Genomic DNA, 15004 nt, shown 5'->3' on the forward strand with positions numbered 1-15004 from the left:
CCGCCAGAAAGATATGCCTCAAGGTTGGACAAAATAGCATGTTCTAGATCAGTGATCCTCAACAGGGGTACTTTTTCTTTCCAGAGGACATCTGAAAATGTGTGGAGGCATTTCTGAGTGACATGATCTGGGGAGGCACGGTTGACATCTAGTGGGTAGAGACCCAGAGATGCTGCTAAACTTTCTACAAGACACAGGACTGCCCCTCCCCCAACCTTCAACAAAGAATGATTTGACTGCAAATAGTAATAGTGCAAGGGTTGAGAAACTTGATCTAGAGCCACAGCATAAAGGAAGGAGCAAAAGTTTTTCACATCTTAAAGATAAGAAAGAGATGGAGAGGGAGAAGGAGAGTGAGAGAGAGGGAGAGAGTGAAGGAGGGAGGGCGAGAGAGAGAGAGAGAGAGAGAGAGATGGGGTGAGTAGAGCATGTTGGGAGCCCCAAAGGCTTAGAAATCTCAGTTCCCCCACTTCCTGCATAACCTTGGCAAGTCACTTTCCCTCTCTGAATCTCATTTTTCACATCTGTGCAGTAGGGCTAATCATACATTCTCATGGGACTGAGGTTAGGAAGGTGAGGTTTCAGGGATGCAATGCACATAAAGTACTTGGTCTAGATAAGAGCTCAGAAGGGCTGAGGCTCCCCTTCATCTCCTACCTCCTCTCCTGTGGTCTCCCACTCCCTGGGATTCTCCACTTCATTTACTGGAATATTGACCGGAGGAAGGCAGCTCCTAGGGCTAAGGAGTATTGTTCAGACTGGGACCCTTTAGGGGTGCTGATAATCGTGCCTGGACAGTCGTCATCTGGGGCCTTCTTGAGCATACTAGGGTGTTTGGGCACCTGCATATGGCAAGAGGCAGGTCCCTAAAGTCCCAGCAGAGAGCAGGGCCCAAGGGCGGGAGGACTGAGCAAACCTCTTATCAACTCCACTGTCCCGCCCCCCAGCCCAAGCCTGGGGCAATCGTCCTGGCTTCTTCCCACTTCCCCAAAAGCCCAGTATAAGGGTGGCCTCTGGCACCCAGCAGCCAGAGGCACTGAGAGTGTGGACTCCGGACTCTGAGGACGTAAGTGCCCGCTCGGCTGCCCAGGAAGGAGAGGTCCAGGGCTGGGGGAAGCAGGACCCTATATGGCAAATACCCTGGAGGCCTGTCCTTAGGACCATAATGGCCACTATCCTTCCCCTTTCACCCCCAGTGTGAGTGAAATTGGCCCTCAGTGTGAGCAGACCTGTTCCCACGGTGGCTAGCATCTGAGCTGAGTGCTGCCCCAGGGAACAGTGATGGAGCTCTCAGGAAAAAGGGTCTTTTGTACTTGAGCTGACAACCCCCTGTTCCTTTCTTGATTCTCCAGCTCAGGGTCTGTTCAGTGGGGGAGAAGGAAGCTCTCTAGTTTGCCCTGTAAGCCACCAGTTAAGCAAACACTGCATCTCCACTGTGTGCCAGGGGCCGTGCAGACTCGTGAGAAGTCCCCAAGGAGGGAAGGTGAAGCTGTGTCCCTGTCACAAGACTGAGGTGATATGAAATGCTCCCTGCTTCTGCCCCTTCTCCTGCTGGGGACAGTTTCTGCTCTTAATCTGGGTAAGTCCTCCCCTTCCCTCCTCATCCATTTTTCTCTTTTCTCTTCTTTCCTGCATCTGTTTTTGCTCTTGTGGGCCAGGGCCACAGCCTCCCCTCTTCAGTTGACCCAGCCCACCTCTAGTTAGATTTCTCCTGGACTCAGAACTGTGACCTGAACTTTCCGTCAGGGCTCCTTTGCAAGGAAAAACACCCACCTGCGAAGATGAGGGCTTCTCACAGGTGCTGCCTCCCACTCCCAAAATACCCCACATGTGGTGTCAGCCAGGTTCTCATGCCTTTGGGTGTGTGATGCAAGAATCCTGGCTTGCCCAACCCCCAAGGGGTCCTTCCAGTCTTGGTTCCAGATGGCGTCCCTAGGAAGGCTGAGTGGGGCCATCAGAGCTGTCCGTGGTCCTGGAAGAACAGAGAGCCCGGCCTGATGGCAGGTTACCTCTTCTTTCCAGAGAATGACGCCTCCCATCTGGGCAGCAGAGAGACACAGGCTGACCTGAGCCAGGATCTGGAAGGTTCGGGGGAACAGGAGGGAGAGCTGGCCCTGAATTATGGAGCACTTGAGTCAGAGGGAGAGGACGCTGTGGCTTCCAGCTATCAAGATGCGTTTGAAGATGAGGGGGCCATGGAGTCAGACCCAGCTGCCCTAGACAAGGATTTGCAGTGCCCTAAGGAAGAGGACACAGTTCAGCTTCCAGGCAGCCCTGGGTGCAAGACCTGCCGCTTCCTGTTGGTGCGGACCCCGAGGAAGTTTTGGAAAGCTCAGGTAAATGGCAGGGAGGCTACTATCGGGGACCAGGTGGAGGAGACAAGAGTGGAGCCAACCTTCTGTTCCCTATCATTTGGACTAATGGCTCTCCAGGCCGAGTATGCATCAGAGTCTCCTAGAAGTCTCGTTAAAACACAGATTTCTGGGCCCCATCTCCTCAACTTCTGATTTAGCAAGTCTGGGGCTTAAGAGTTTGCATTTATAACAAATTCACAGGTGGTGATATTGTCGGTCGGGAGACCGCACTTTGAGAACCACTGGTTTAGATAAAAAGCTTTGGTATAAGATATGCCTGTGCCAAATCCCGGCTTTGCTTGTCGCCAGCCATTTTACTTGGGCAAGTCACTTCACCTTTCAGGGCTCCTGGATCTTCATTTGTAAAATGGAGGTGTATGGTACCACCTCTTAGAGTTGTGGTGAGGATTTAAATAATACATGGAAAGTATTTAGAATAGTCCCTGGCTCATTGTAAACTCTCAGTGAATGGTGGCTGTAGTTATTCTGAGTATTATTATTCTTTTCTGCAAGAAGTTCCTGACACCAGATAAAGGAACAAGAGACGGGATTCAGGGGGGCAATAGATCCCTGATTTCTGACTTGGAAAGGGATGAGGGGGTCTCTCCTGGAGACTCAGGGACTTGAGAGAAACCAGTGAATTTTCTACCCCACCTCTTCTCTCTGCAGAATATATGCAGGAGGTGCTACCGAGGCAACCTCGTCTCCATCCACAACTATAATTTCAACTATCGCATCCAGTGCGGGGTCAGCAGCATTAACCGAGGACAGGTCTGGATTGGAGGCTACGCCAAGGGCTGGGTAAGCGAGGGGCCAACTCCCAGGTACACGAAGGTCTTTCTGATTGCCTCAAGGGACCACCTGCTGGCATCAAGACTCATCCAGCAGCTGAAGCTGGCTCATACCGGCTTAGGAGAACTGATGATTGAGTGCCTCTCTTCCTAACTCCATGTTCAGTGGCTTCACGCTTGTAGCTTGAAATCTGCCATGGTGGATGTATTTACACCAAGGAAATTGACAATGATTACAAATCAGGTTTCTTTCTTCCCTCTAGCCTCTCACCTTCCCCCAAAGCTGGTTGTTAAACGTTTACCAGCACACTCCTGGCGTCAGGAGATAGATTCTATATCTAGTTTGGTCCCTTACTAGCTGAATGACTGCCTCCAAATTTCATTTTCCCCATGTCTAAAGTGGGGTCCTTCTCTCGGAGTGGCCTTGGGATTGTGGACAAATAAGGGCCATTATATTTGCTACTCAAGTGTGGTTCACGGACCAGCAGCATCAACATCACCCGGTAGCTCATTAGACATGCACGATCTTGGGCCCCGTCCCAGACCTCCTGAGTCAGAATCTGCACTTTTCACTAGATCCCTAGGAGATCTGTGTGCACAGCGAAGTTCGAGAAGTGTGATAGCCGGAAATGATGCTTGCTCTTCCGTTGTCATTGCCTGCGAACCCTCAGGGGTGGGTCTCAACTGTATCCTAGCCAGGTGGGCAGTGAGAGGAGATTGTATATACAGTGTTCAGGAAGGGATACTCAGTGGGCTTTCTGGAGACCCAGAATCTGTCTGTCTCTCTGGACCTCCACCCTCTGACCCAGCCTCTCTCTTCTCTCGTTCAAGTGGTACAAGAAGTTTTACTGGACTGATGGCAGTTACTGGAACTTTGGATACTGGGCCTCAGGGCAACCTCGGAATGGGAGAGGCCATTGTGTGGCCCTGTGCACCAATGGTGAGGGGGCCCGGGCACCAGGCCAAGGGGAAGGGGTGGTAAGGTGGACTCCCACACATGTCCCTTTGAGCTGCCTGAACACACCTCCCCAAACCCACACCCTCCCTCCAACTGGAGAACCAATGTCCCTGTCTGTGAGGAGGACTGATAGGTAGGTATTCCTCAGAGCAAAACCAGGTGATGAGGCTTCCGGTACAGGGGCTAGATGGGGACTCTCCATCCTCCCAGGCAAAGCTAGGCTCAGGGCCTGGGGACTCCTTTCCTTCCTCTGATATGATGGCGACAAGGAGTGAATATGGGACAGATGGGGGGAACAGATGTGACTGTAAGGCGTGGATGACGGATGAGGTGAAGGTGTGGGAGTTAAGGGTGGCTGACTTTGCCAGCTTTGAACAGCACGGCTGCCAGATGTGAAGGAACTTATTACAGTGGCTGGACCATATGGGTTAGAGTAAGATGGCTGAGAGTCACACGCCAGCTGTGCCACTCGCCGGCTGAGACACGGGCAAGTTATCACTCCCACTAAGCCTCAGTTTCCTCATCTGTGAAACGGGAGTGATGATAGCACCGACCTCTTGGAGAGTCATTGTGAGGATTAAACGATAGTCCGTATAAAGCACTCAGCACATCGCCTCTGCAAGGGAAGAGATCAATGGCGAGTCCGGATGTGTGGGAAACCTGTGGCCATCGGATCATGACTATGGCAGGCCAAGATGACATATGAGGTGCCTGAGGAGGGGACGAGGGAGCACAGGCCACACTCAGGTGGGCAGCTGACAGCGCTGTGCTCTCTACCGCTAGGGGGTCGGTGGCGACGAGCTGGATGCCGAAGTCGTCTGCCCTTCGTCTGCGCCTTCTAAGCCAGAGGCACGGAGATCCTCCCTTCACGCCCTCCTGGTGGCCTCTGTCCTACCCTTGGCACTTGTCCCCACCCTCTCCGGATCTTAAAGTCAGCCTTCCAACAGCATCTCCTGACTCTTGTTTCTTCATTGAGCACTTCAGAGGAGTTGGACTCTGGGTTGGAAAATCCTGGAAGCATTCACTCCGGTTTCGTGGGGAGTGGGGTGGGACTTTGAGGAAAGTAAAAGATGTTGGAGTAGGGAGCAGGGAGCAGTGAGGGGGTGGGGAACTGACCCTGTTGCTCTGTTTGGACTCAGTAAGGTGTGCGGGGCGGGGTGGGAGTGGCGGCTTTCCAAAATGGAGGCTCTGTGGCCGATTCAAGAATTGGATGGACCGTTGAGGTCCCACCTGGGGTAACCACGTAGGGGGGAAGAGAAAGTAGTTTCTCGGGGCGGCCGGCTTCTCGAGACCTGTGTCTTTTTCACTTATGATAATGGCCCCTATTTTCCACTCTCCCAGCCACCTGTGTGTGTGAGTTCAGAGGCCCCAACTTCTTCTGAGATGGTTCCCCACTCCATTCCCAGGAGGGTGGCTGTCCTCCTCACTGTGCCCCGAATCCTTCATCACCTCCCTGGTCCCCAGCCTACCTCCCCTCCCTAGAGGGGCCGCATTCTCAGGAGGGAGCTGCCTCTCATCCCAGGGCCTTTTTAAAAAAAATTATTTTTTTTTAACTTTTATTTTTGGCTGAGTTGGGTCTTCGTTGCTGCGTGAGGCCTTTCTCTGGTTGCAGCGAGCAGGGGCTACTCTTCATTGCGGTGCGCGGGCTTCTCAGGCTCTAGGCGCGTGGGCTCAGTAGTTGTGGCACAGGAGCTCTAGAACGCAGGCTCAGTAGTCGTGGCGCACGGGCTTAGTTGCCCTGCGGCATGTGGGATCTTCCCAGGCCAGGGCTCGAACCCGTGTGCCCTGCATTGGCCGGCGGGTTCTTAACCACTGCGCCAACAGGGAAGCCCATCATCCCAGGGCCTTGGGGCCAAAGTCAGGGCATCTGTAGCTGTGTGGCTCCAATGCTGGTTCTACAGTCCCAGGTCTCCTCTGCTTCTCCCATTTTCTCGGATCCTGGGGACATTGAGAGAGAACACTGTTGCTGCTCTTAACTTTGTTCCAGGCTGGGCTCCAGGAAGGATCTGGGCTTGATGAAGCGAGAAACTCAGACTGGAAACTGGGTATTCAGAGGACAGAGAGCCCCGGGTTGTGAGAGAGAGAGAGGGATAGAAAGAGAGACTTCTTGGGGGTGTAGTTCTACATGGGGCACAGGGAGAACGTACAAGTATTTCTGGGGGTGCACACATACACGTGTGTATATGTATCTTGGTGTGTACAAGAGTCAGTCTTTGGATACCTGTGTATATGTGAATCTATATTTGTAAATATGCATAAATCTGTGTGTGAGTCAGCATGTGTTTATGTGTTGTGCGTACGTTTTATACATCTCTATTTATGGATATGCCTGTATGTCTGTGTCCATCTTTGAGTGTGTGTATCTGTGTAGCTTTGTACCTTATACTCCTGAATCTGCACATGCATACATATGTGTGTACCGCTGTGTCTTTGGCCAGTGTCTTTGGGAGTATGTGTACATGTCAGTGTGTCTGAGCATACCTGTGTACAGGTCTACCTTTGTGCATGTATGTGTGTGTGTATCTGTACAGCTATCTGATGAAATGTGGAGTTTTTTTTTTAATAGATCTTTATTGGAGTTTACTTGCTTCACAGTACTGCGTTAGGTTCTGTTGTACAACAAAGTGAATCATCCATATGCGTACATATGTCCCCATATCCCCTTCCTCATGAGCCTCCCTCCTACCCGCCCTATCCCACCCCTCTAGGTCATCGTAAAGCCACCGAGCTGATCTCCCTGTGCTATGCGGCTGCTTCCCACTAGCTAACTATTTTACATTCGGTAGTGTATATATGTCGCTACTACTCTCACTTAGCCCCAGCTTCCCCCTCCCACCCCATGTCATCAAGTCCATTCTCTATGTCTACATCTTTTTTTTTTTTTGATTCCATATATATGTGTTAGCATACGGTATTTGTTTTTCTCTTTCTGACTTACTTCACTCTGTATGACAGACTCTAGGTCCATCCACCTCACTACAAATAACTCAATTTCGTTTCTTTTCATGGCCGAGTAATATCCCATGGTATATATGTGCCACATCTTCTTTATCCATTCATGTGTCAATGGACACTTAGGTTGCTTCCATGTCCGGGCTATTGTAAATAGTGCCGCAGTGAACACTGTGGTACATGAGTCTTTTTGAATTATGGTTTTCTCGGGGTATATGCCCAGTAGTGGGATTGCTGGATCATATGGTAGTTCTATTTTTAGTTTTTTAAGGAACCTCCATACTGTTTTCCATAGTGGTTGTAGCAATTTACGTTCCCACCAGATGTGGAGTTTTTGGAACAGAAAATCCAGTTTTGCCAGACATGCTTTGTTTCTAAAGATGCTGGAGTTGATGGAGCAGGACAGGATCGGAGAGCCCCAGGGGAAGTGGCTGGTGATGAAGCAGCAGGGTTGAGCCCCTTGAACACGAGCAGGGCTCTGGCAACAGGAGAAGGGGCCTTGACATTGCTATGAACCTCACCAGTGCTGGGCCCTGGGAACTGCCTCTAGGTGAGGCCTGTCCTCAGTAGACTCTATCCATCTGCCTTGGATAGAGATTGGGTCAGGAAGCTCCTAATCCCAGCATGTCAGTCTCCCCAAGGGCATGGAAGGGGAGCTGCCTTGAGGTCAGGCCCCTACCCAAGTCCTTGCACTGTGTACTGCAACAAGCTAATCTTGATGCTGTGCTTCTAAAAGAAGCAGAAGCAGTGGGGGGTGGGAAGGATGAGCTCTGCACAGGTAGCTCTGGGACTGGTATTTCTGGGAATTGCTGAATGGCAAGCCCCCTCTTATCAGCCTCCACTTATCTCCTTGGTGGGGAATGGGCTCTAGCTAATCCCAGTAACCAAATATACTGCCAGCCAAGGCCAGAGGTAATCTTGATGCTGTGCTTCTAAAAGAAGCAGAAGCAGTGGGGGGTGGGAAGGATGAGCTCTGCACAGGTAGCTCTGGGACTGGTATTTCTGGGAATTGCTGAATGGCAAGCCCCCTCTTATCAGCCTCCACTTATCTCCTTGGTGGGGAATGGGCTCTAGCTAATCCCAGTAACCAAATATACTGCCAGCCAAGGCCAGAGGTAGAGGGAGGGAGGAGAAAGGGGTGGGGTAGGGTGGTGCTCAGACCCTTCCAGACTGAAGCTTGCTTGAGGCAGGCCAGGGTAGAAAAGATGTCCTTCAAATGTCCAGTGCTGTCTGTTAGTGGGCCTCAGTTTCAACCATTATATATTCTTTCCTTTGGCTGTTTAAGGCCTTTCAGACTTGAAGCCCTTGATTAAAAAGCAAATATTCTTAGGACAAGAAACTCCTGAGTGTGTTGTCTATTAATACCTCTGGAAGATTGATTGGTAACTTGCCGAGAACAAGGTTTTGTGAGGAGGAACACAGAAGGGAAAAATGTGTGTAACTGTTAGTGTGTATGGGCGGGGGGCTGTGGAGAAGAAAAGCTATTAGAAAGGAGCTAATGAAACAGAGAGTGCTGTGCTCACAGTTTTCTCATCCTGGGGACCTAGGAAGACTATATTCCCCAGTATTCCCAGACCTGGCCTTTATATGATCCCCTATGATCATCCATGATCCTCCAGTTCTCACTTTCCTTGCCACAGTGATCTGGGGGTCCATGTATCTCAGATGGCATAGCTGCCAGGTGGAAGGGGCTGGCCGACCTACGCTGTTGTATTAAATCCTGAGGTTTCACAATTAACTTGTTACTGCACCAAAATCTGCTTTGGCCTAACGCATGTAGAAAAGAAGGTGCCAACAGATTTCTTAGTTTTTCCCAGGCAGATATGACCCAGCAGTCAAGATCCCAGACTCTGGAGTCATGACGGTCTGGGTTCAAGTCCCAGCTCTACCACTTCCATTTTAAAACCTTACTCAGCCTCAGTTTCTTCTATAAAATGAGGGTTGAATGAAACAATGCCTGTCACACATTTAACTCATTGCTTGGCGATGGTGAGTTATCACTAAACGTTAGCTTTGATGCCGGGCTGTTAGGAATGAGCGTGGGTTTCAGGTCAAATGTCCGTGCGTTGCAAATTTCTTTTTCTATTTCTAGGATTAACGACAAACCATAGCAAGCTTACCAGGGTTGGTGTGAGGGGTCACGTGATTGTGTTGGTGCCTGTGCTGAGCACACGCGATGCAGTTAGTTACTGGTATTACTACTGAGATCAGCCCTAAGTCTTGCACAGGGAGCCATAACCTAGTTCAGCCACGGGGAAGACAACATCGGGCTCACACGTACAGGAGCTCAGGCTGGGGATGGGCTGGCAGTCTCAGGACGGGCTGATGCGCCCGTAGGAGGACCACCCCAGTCTGGAGGAAAGGGTCCCTGCAGGACAGAGCTGCCTCTGTCTCCTCCTCAGAGAGCATCCCTGTGACCCCAGCCTCAGCCTATCCTCCGGAGAGCTGGATTCACTGGGGCTCCTGGTGGGAGAGCTCAGCACTGCCTTCACTGATGTCTCTGCTGGTCAGATCTCTGGATGCTGCCTGATTCCCTAGGCCACCCATGGGGAGGTGTTACCCCATCCTCTTGAGGATGGGGCTGGGGGTGAAGGCAGAGTGGAGAAAGGGGTGATGGGCCTCATGTGGCGTAATCTCACCGCTTCTCTCCCTGGGGTGGGGGATCAGAGGGGTTGGGCCTTCCTGAACTACCCCCCGAGCTGCCCTGCACCTTCTGTAGAGGGGCCAGCCCTCCGTGTACAGTTAAGCTCGTCTCTGCTAAGGCCTGTGAGCCAACCTTTCCAAGGCATTTACCATGAAGCTAGTGAGACTTACACTCCAGGGCCACTCACCTGCCTGAGCCTCTTCTAATCCTAAAAGCTGACCCACGTTGCATATGCTTCAGGCTTCATAAAACCTGGATCTGCTCCTGATCTCTGCCCTGGTGAGATTTCTGGGCCTCCACTGTGGAAGAGCCCAGAAGGGGAGGGGGCGTCGGGGCAAAGGAAGACGGGGTGGGCTTGGCGTGCTCTCGGCAGCCTTCCCAGCTGCCTGTTCCTTCCTCCTTCCCTGAGTGGTGGGACACCTGGTTCTCTTTGGGCCACTAACTGCGTGGCACTGGACGAGTCATTTTCCCTCCCTGGCCTCAGTTTGCTCATCTGTAAACAAGAGAATCAGACAAGATGGTTCCTAAAGCCCCTTTAGTTTCTGCCATTAGAGGACCGACCACCTCATTAGGGCCCTGCGGGGACTGGCCTGCTGACCGGCTGCTCGCCGGGCGTTGGGTCTCACCGGACCTTTCCGTCGACGTGTTGGAAGAGACCTGCTGATCTCCTGGAACAGGGCACCAGGTTGGGGAATCCTGTCCCGCCCTGGGGGAGCCTAATTGGGCTACCGGAGTGAGGGGCCTGGAATATGTATGAGCTCGTGGAGGTCCCAGAGAAAATGAGAATGGCCTCTTCTCTCGCTTGGGGAGACGGAAGGAAGAATTCACTGAGAGTTACACCTCCTATTTCCTTCTGAATTTGGGACCCACCCAAGTCAGAGAGAGACCCCGCACCCCAGTCCTACTGGTCTCCCCTAAAACGGGGCCTGCCTGCGTTCCTGGGGACAGCATGGGGCTTACTCTTGACTAAGCTGAAACTAATCACGGTCAAGGTGGAGGAGGCTGAAGCAGCAGGGCAGACGCTCCCCGGGGGTTCATTCTCTCCTTGTGGGGTGTGGGCAGTGGAGTTAGGCAGACGTGGGTCCAAATCCCAGCTCTCTCGCTTCCTGGCTGTGTGGCCTGGGGCAAACGACTCAGTCTCTCTGAGCCTCAGTGTGTCTTCAAAATAGGGAAGCTAATATCTACCTCGTAGGATTATTCTAAGGATTAAATGAGATAATGTGTGTGAAAGTGTCTGGCATTTGGGAGGCCCTTGTGGCCACTAGTTATTCCTATCATTAGCTCTACTCTTCAGAAGGGGATGACTCATACCACTGCCCTGGGGGTTCTGGGAAGCGCAGAGGGGTGAGGCGAGGGGTGAAGGTGAGACTGAGGTCTTAGTGGGAACAGGACGTGTCTGTAGAGCAGTGGGAGGGCCAGACACCTGTCCCGGCTGTGGCCTCAAGGGGTGAGCAGCAAAAATGAGAGCCTCTCCCCTCTCCCATCCCCGTTGCCCAGGTGGGACCCTTTGTTGGGAGGCCTGGAGCCCAAGGGTGAGAGTGGGGCCCACAGAAGAGGCCCTAGTGGCCAATGGAGTAGGCGCCTGAGTCCGTGGACTGCTTCTCCTCTGTGGTCTGGTCGCTGGGGTACACGGGGTTGGCCGAGGCCATGACCTTCAGCGTGGTCTCATTCACCTGCAGGCAGAAGGGCTGGCATGATTGTGCTCTGACTGTGGGCAGGGTCCTCCTATGGGCCCCCGTGGGACAGACTCAGCCTTTGGGGCTCGCAGCCCGGTCATAGGGGAGCTAGAGCAAGTCTGTGACCCCAAGACTCTTCCCATGCACCTCAAGGGCAAACAGACCTGAGCCAACCAGTAGCAGGATTTGTCCCTCCCCGAAGCAAAGAGGGGACAGTGAGTGGATGCAGACGATGACCACAGAGCCCACTCTTGGCCAGAGCCCCTCTTGTCGGGATCCCCAGTACGCACTGAGGCCCAATGAACTCCCCTTCAGAGGCCCCCAAGAGGTGGGCCCCTGAGAGTCTGGGCTCCGGCTCCCCTCCCTGCCCTGTTCCTCTGCCTCTCGTGGGCGCACCCCACCCTCCCCGACTCACCTCCTCAAACTTCTTGGCTTTGTACTGGTCGGCCCCCTTGAGGAAGTTTAGCAGGATGATGTCGCAGAGGACAGTCCCCTGGAGGTGGAGAGCAGGGCGGCTCAGCGGGGCTGCAGGGCGGGGGCAGCGCAGCGGGAAGCACGGGCGGCAGGCGGGACTGCCCTTGGGGTCGGGGTGAGTCCTCCAGAGACACCTGACTGATGGTTCCTCTTAGGAAAACATCGAGGGGCCTTGCAGAATATCTCCAGAACCCACCTCCCCAGCTCCTGGGGTGAGCCCAGACCAGACTGCAGAGGGAGGACTTGGTGAGAGAAGCAGAGGGACCGCGGGGGTCCAAGTCCCTGGGGAAGGGACTCTGTCCCCACCTTGCCAGCTGGGCTCTGTTCCTTGACCGGGCTCTCAGGTCTGGGAACCCTGGAGTCTCCTCGCCCCCCTACACAGTGGCGAACGGGGATTCTGTAGCGGGTGGGGGGCTGCCGTGGAGTGAGTGAGCTCTCCAGGACTGGAGATGTTCACGCAAGGGCTGGCCCAGCAGGGAGGTGAGGGCAAGAGGTTGGGCTCACCGTCTGGGAAGGAGAGGGTCACCGCTTGCCCAAACCCTGCCAGCCTGGGCCGCACCCTGAGTGGCCTCCGGACTGAACCCAGAGGGGCTGCACTCACCACTCCCACAGAGGTGAAGGCTGCCACAGAGCTGATGATCGTGGGAATGATGTCAAACTTGCCAGCCTGTGTGCGCAAAGACCCAGGTGAGTGGGCACAGCCCCAACAGGGCCAGGGCGAGGCCTGATGTGGAGCTTGGACCCCCTGCCGGGAAGACCCTGAAGCCTGCAGGGCTCTTGGTGCATCAGCAGGCCTCACCTGCTGTGGACATGTGACCAGCGAGGGTCTCAGAGCTGGTCAGTGGCAGGACCCTGCCCCCAGAGGAGCCTCTTTAGGGCCCAGGATGGGTCCAGGTTTCCTCCCCTATCCCCCATGTCTGCCTGGCCCAAGGACTCACATTTCCATACACCAGCACGTCGAAGCGGATGCCGAAAGCCTTCAGAAGCGTGCGGTACTCACTGCCGTTCTCCGTCTTGTAGTACTTGGCAAACCTGGAGGCCAGAGGGGAAGGTGGGTCCCACTGTGGGCTCCCGTCTCTCTTGCCTGAAAATTCAGGGGCCTCTAGAGCCCTATGACCCTCACCTACCGAGCAACCCTTACTGATGGTTTGGTGGGACACCTGCCGTGGTCCTCCCTGTGTGGTGAGCTGAACCCCTCCTTGCACAGGCGTCACCTTGGGGGTTTGTTAATAAGGCAGATTTCCAGGCCCCACCCTGAACCCGCGGAATCAGCATCTCTGTGGGTGGAGCCCAGGACTCTGTCTTTTAAATAACGTCCCTAAATGATTCTGAGGTGTATGAAAGTTGGAGCCCAGCTGGACTCCAAGCTTCTTCAGTTCTCTTTGTTTGGGTATCCCAGGGCCCGGCAGGGGCTCCCCTCTCCACAGGCTTCTCAGCCTACTTGGGTTCAAAGCCTGGTTCTGCCACTTGTCAGCTGTGCAACTTGGGCCAGTTGCTTAACCTCTCTGACACTCAATTTCCTCATTTGTGAGTGGGAATAATACAGAAGTCCCGCTTCGAAGGGTTGCCATGAAAATTGAATGAAACCACGTGTGTCAGAGGTTTAGAATAGTGTCTGGAACAAAGTAAGCACTCCGGAAATGCTCACTGGTGTTGATACTGCTGAAAAAATACATTGATTTCTAGAGCAGTTTTAGAAAGTGTCTTTAGACACCTCATCTCACAAACTTGTGGGAGAGGGATGTGACTGTCTGTTTTTCACATGAGGCTCCAGGGGTTAAGTGACTGGTCCAGGGTTACCCAGCTGGCTGAGACCTGGTGCTGGATTTCCTCCAGTTCAAGAATTGGTCCTCTGTACCTTCTCTGCCTGGGCTGCTGGCTGCCAGGGACCGTGCTGGAGACTGATAAGAATGATCGCATTTAATTCTCACCAAACACAGTGAGGTGGGTGTTCATACCCCCATTTGGAAGATGCCTGTGGGGTGAAGGGACCCTCCTGTAGTCTCACAGTCAGTAAGGATTCGAATTGCATTTGGCTTTTGGCTTCTAAAGCCAGTGCGTTTCCCCTTACACGGCTCTGCCCACCACGGGCGAAACTCTAACATTAGCAAAGTGCAATCTCTTTGGGCTACTGTCCCAAAGCTGTAACACAGGCTACTGATGCCAGCATCCCAGGAAAATGGTGAGGATTAAGTGAGAGGATGGTCGAGAACGAACTCAGAAACCTCTGTAACTGTGTGGCATCGACATCGGTCTCATTCGGTGCCTCCCTTTCAGTGTTTCCACTCCCCAGAGATTCCCAGGCCAGTCCCAGGCCTCTCCCAGCACAAAGAGGGAGTCTGAGAAACTCCTTCCCTGGAAGTGTTCCGTGATTGACGTGACGCCCCTCCCAGGGATGTTTGTCTTCCAAACTGTCCAGCAGGGAGAATGAAGTGCTGAGCCCAAGGGGATACATAATGGAGAGCTCACGGGCAGGGGAGGAAGGTCATCTGCGGTGGGGAAGAGCCTCCTTACGCTGTAAGTATCGGCCACTGTCTGCTCTGGCTGCCAGGGAACTTCGGGCTCAGGCAGAAATGAGTTAAAATCCTGGCTGCACCACTTGCCGGCTGTGTGGGGCCTTTTAGGGGACTTAGCCCTCAGGGTTTGACTTCCCACGCCTATAAAATGGGGCTGCTCAGGCCCCCTTTGCAGGTCTGTTAGCGAGAAGGGTGACCCCTGAGACCAGCCCTTCGAGGCAGGTGCTCTCCTGATTCCCATGTTGGACATTTTGCCCACCCCTCCACACCCAGTCTCTGCCCTTCTCTGTGGGGCCTGGGAGCCTGGTCTGCAAAGACTGCTTCCTTCCTGCCCTCTGGTTCCAGCTGGGTTCAGCCAGTGGGAGGCACCCACAGGAAACCAGACGGTGGGAGGGAAGAAGGGAGAGGGCTTTTCCTCTCCCAGTTCCTCTGCTGACTTCCCTCCTGAGGCCCAGAGCCTGTCGGGTGCAACCCCTCTCCAGTCCTGTGACTGCTCCCTCTCCTTGCCCTGCCCGCTTAGCTGGTAGCAGCCTTCCTGTGGTGGCTGCTCTGGTCCTTCCCAGGCTCCTAGCTTCCTTTAAACTGCCTGCATCTTTGCACACAGTCGTCCTTTTTTTTTTTTTTTTTTTCCCCCGGTCC

The 15004-nt window shown here is 53.4% G+C and overlaps 2 protein-coding genes across 2 annotated transcripts in view; one reads left to right on the plus strand and one right to left on the minus strand.

Moving 5' to 3' along the window:
* The first annotated feature begins 995 nt into the window (after positions 1-995).
* PRG3 (proteoglycan 3, pro eosinophil major basic protein 2) lies at positions 996-5046 on the plus strand. Its single transcript, XM_024749130.1, has 6 exons — positions 996-1066; positions 1445-1579; positions 2023-2336; positions 3024-3155; positions 3977-4085; positions 4887-5046. The coding sequence occupies exons 2-6, from the start codon at positions 1519-1521 to the stop codon at positions 4943-4945; spliced, it is 675 nt and encodes a 224-aa protein (XP_024604898.1). The 5' UTR covers positions 996-1066; positions 1445-1518; the 3' UTR covers positions 4946-5046.
* A 6196-nt stretch (positions 5047-11242) lies between these two features.
* The window catches only part of P2RX3 (purinergic receptor P2X 3), a 26924-nt gene continuing 23162 nt past the window's right edge, over positions 11243-15004 (minus strand). Inside the window, exons 9-12 of the mRNA XM_024749217.1 lie at positions 12788-12881; positions 12451-12516; positions 11791-11868; positions 11243-11372 (exon numbers count right to left, since the gene is read on the minus strand). Of these exons, the coding sequence (XP_024604985.1) occupies positions 11259-11372; positions 11791-11868; positions 12451-12516; positions 12788-12881 (352 nt within the window). The 3' untranslated portion in view covers positions 11243-11258. The remainder of the gene's footprint in view (positions 11373-11790; positions 11869-12450; positions 12517-12787; positions 12882-15004) is intronic.

The sequence above is a fragment of the Neophocaena asiaeorientalis genome, unplaced genomic scaffold (assembly GCF_003031525.2).
Source record: "Neophocaena asiaeorientalis asiaeorientalis breed wild unplaced genomic scaffold, Neophocaena_asiaeorientalis_V1.1 scaffold43, whole genome shotgun sequence".
NCBI lineage: Eukaryota > Metazoa > Chordata > Mammalia > Artiodactyla > Phocoenidae > Neophocaena > Neophocaena asiaeorientalis.

Bases quoted from the DNA above. Each gene is read 5' to 3' on its own strand.
- PRG3 (XM_024749130.1), top strand. From the start codon at position 1,519: ATGAAATGCTCCCTGCTTCTGCCCCTTCTCCTGCTGGGGACAGTTTCT. The intron at 1,580-2,022 runs GTAAGTCCTCCC...TCTTCTTTCCAG, and splicing joins AGTTTCTGCTCTTAATCTGG to AGAATGACGCCTCCCATCTG. The intron at 3,156-3,976 runs GTAAGCGAGGGG...CTCTCGTTCAAG, and splicing joins GAGGCTACGCCAAGGGCTGG to TGGTACAAGAAGTTTTACTG.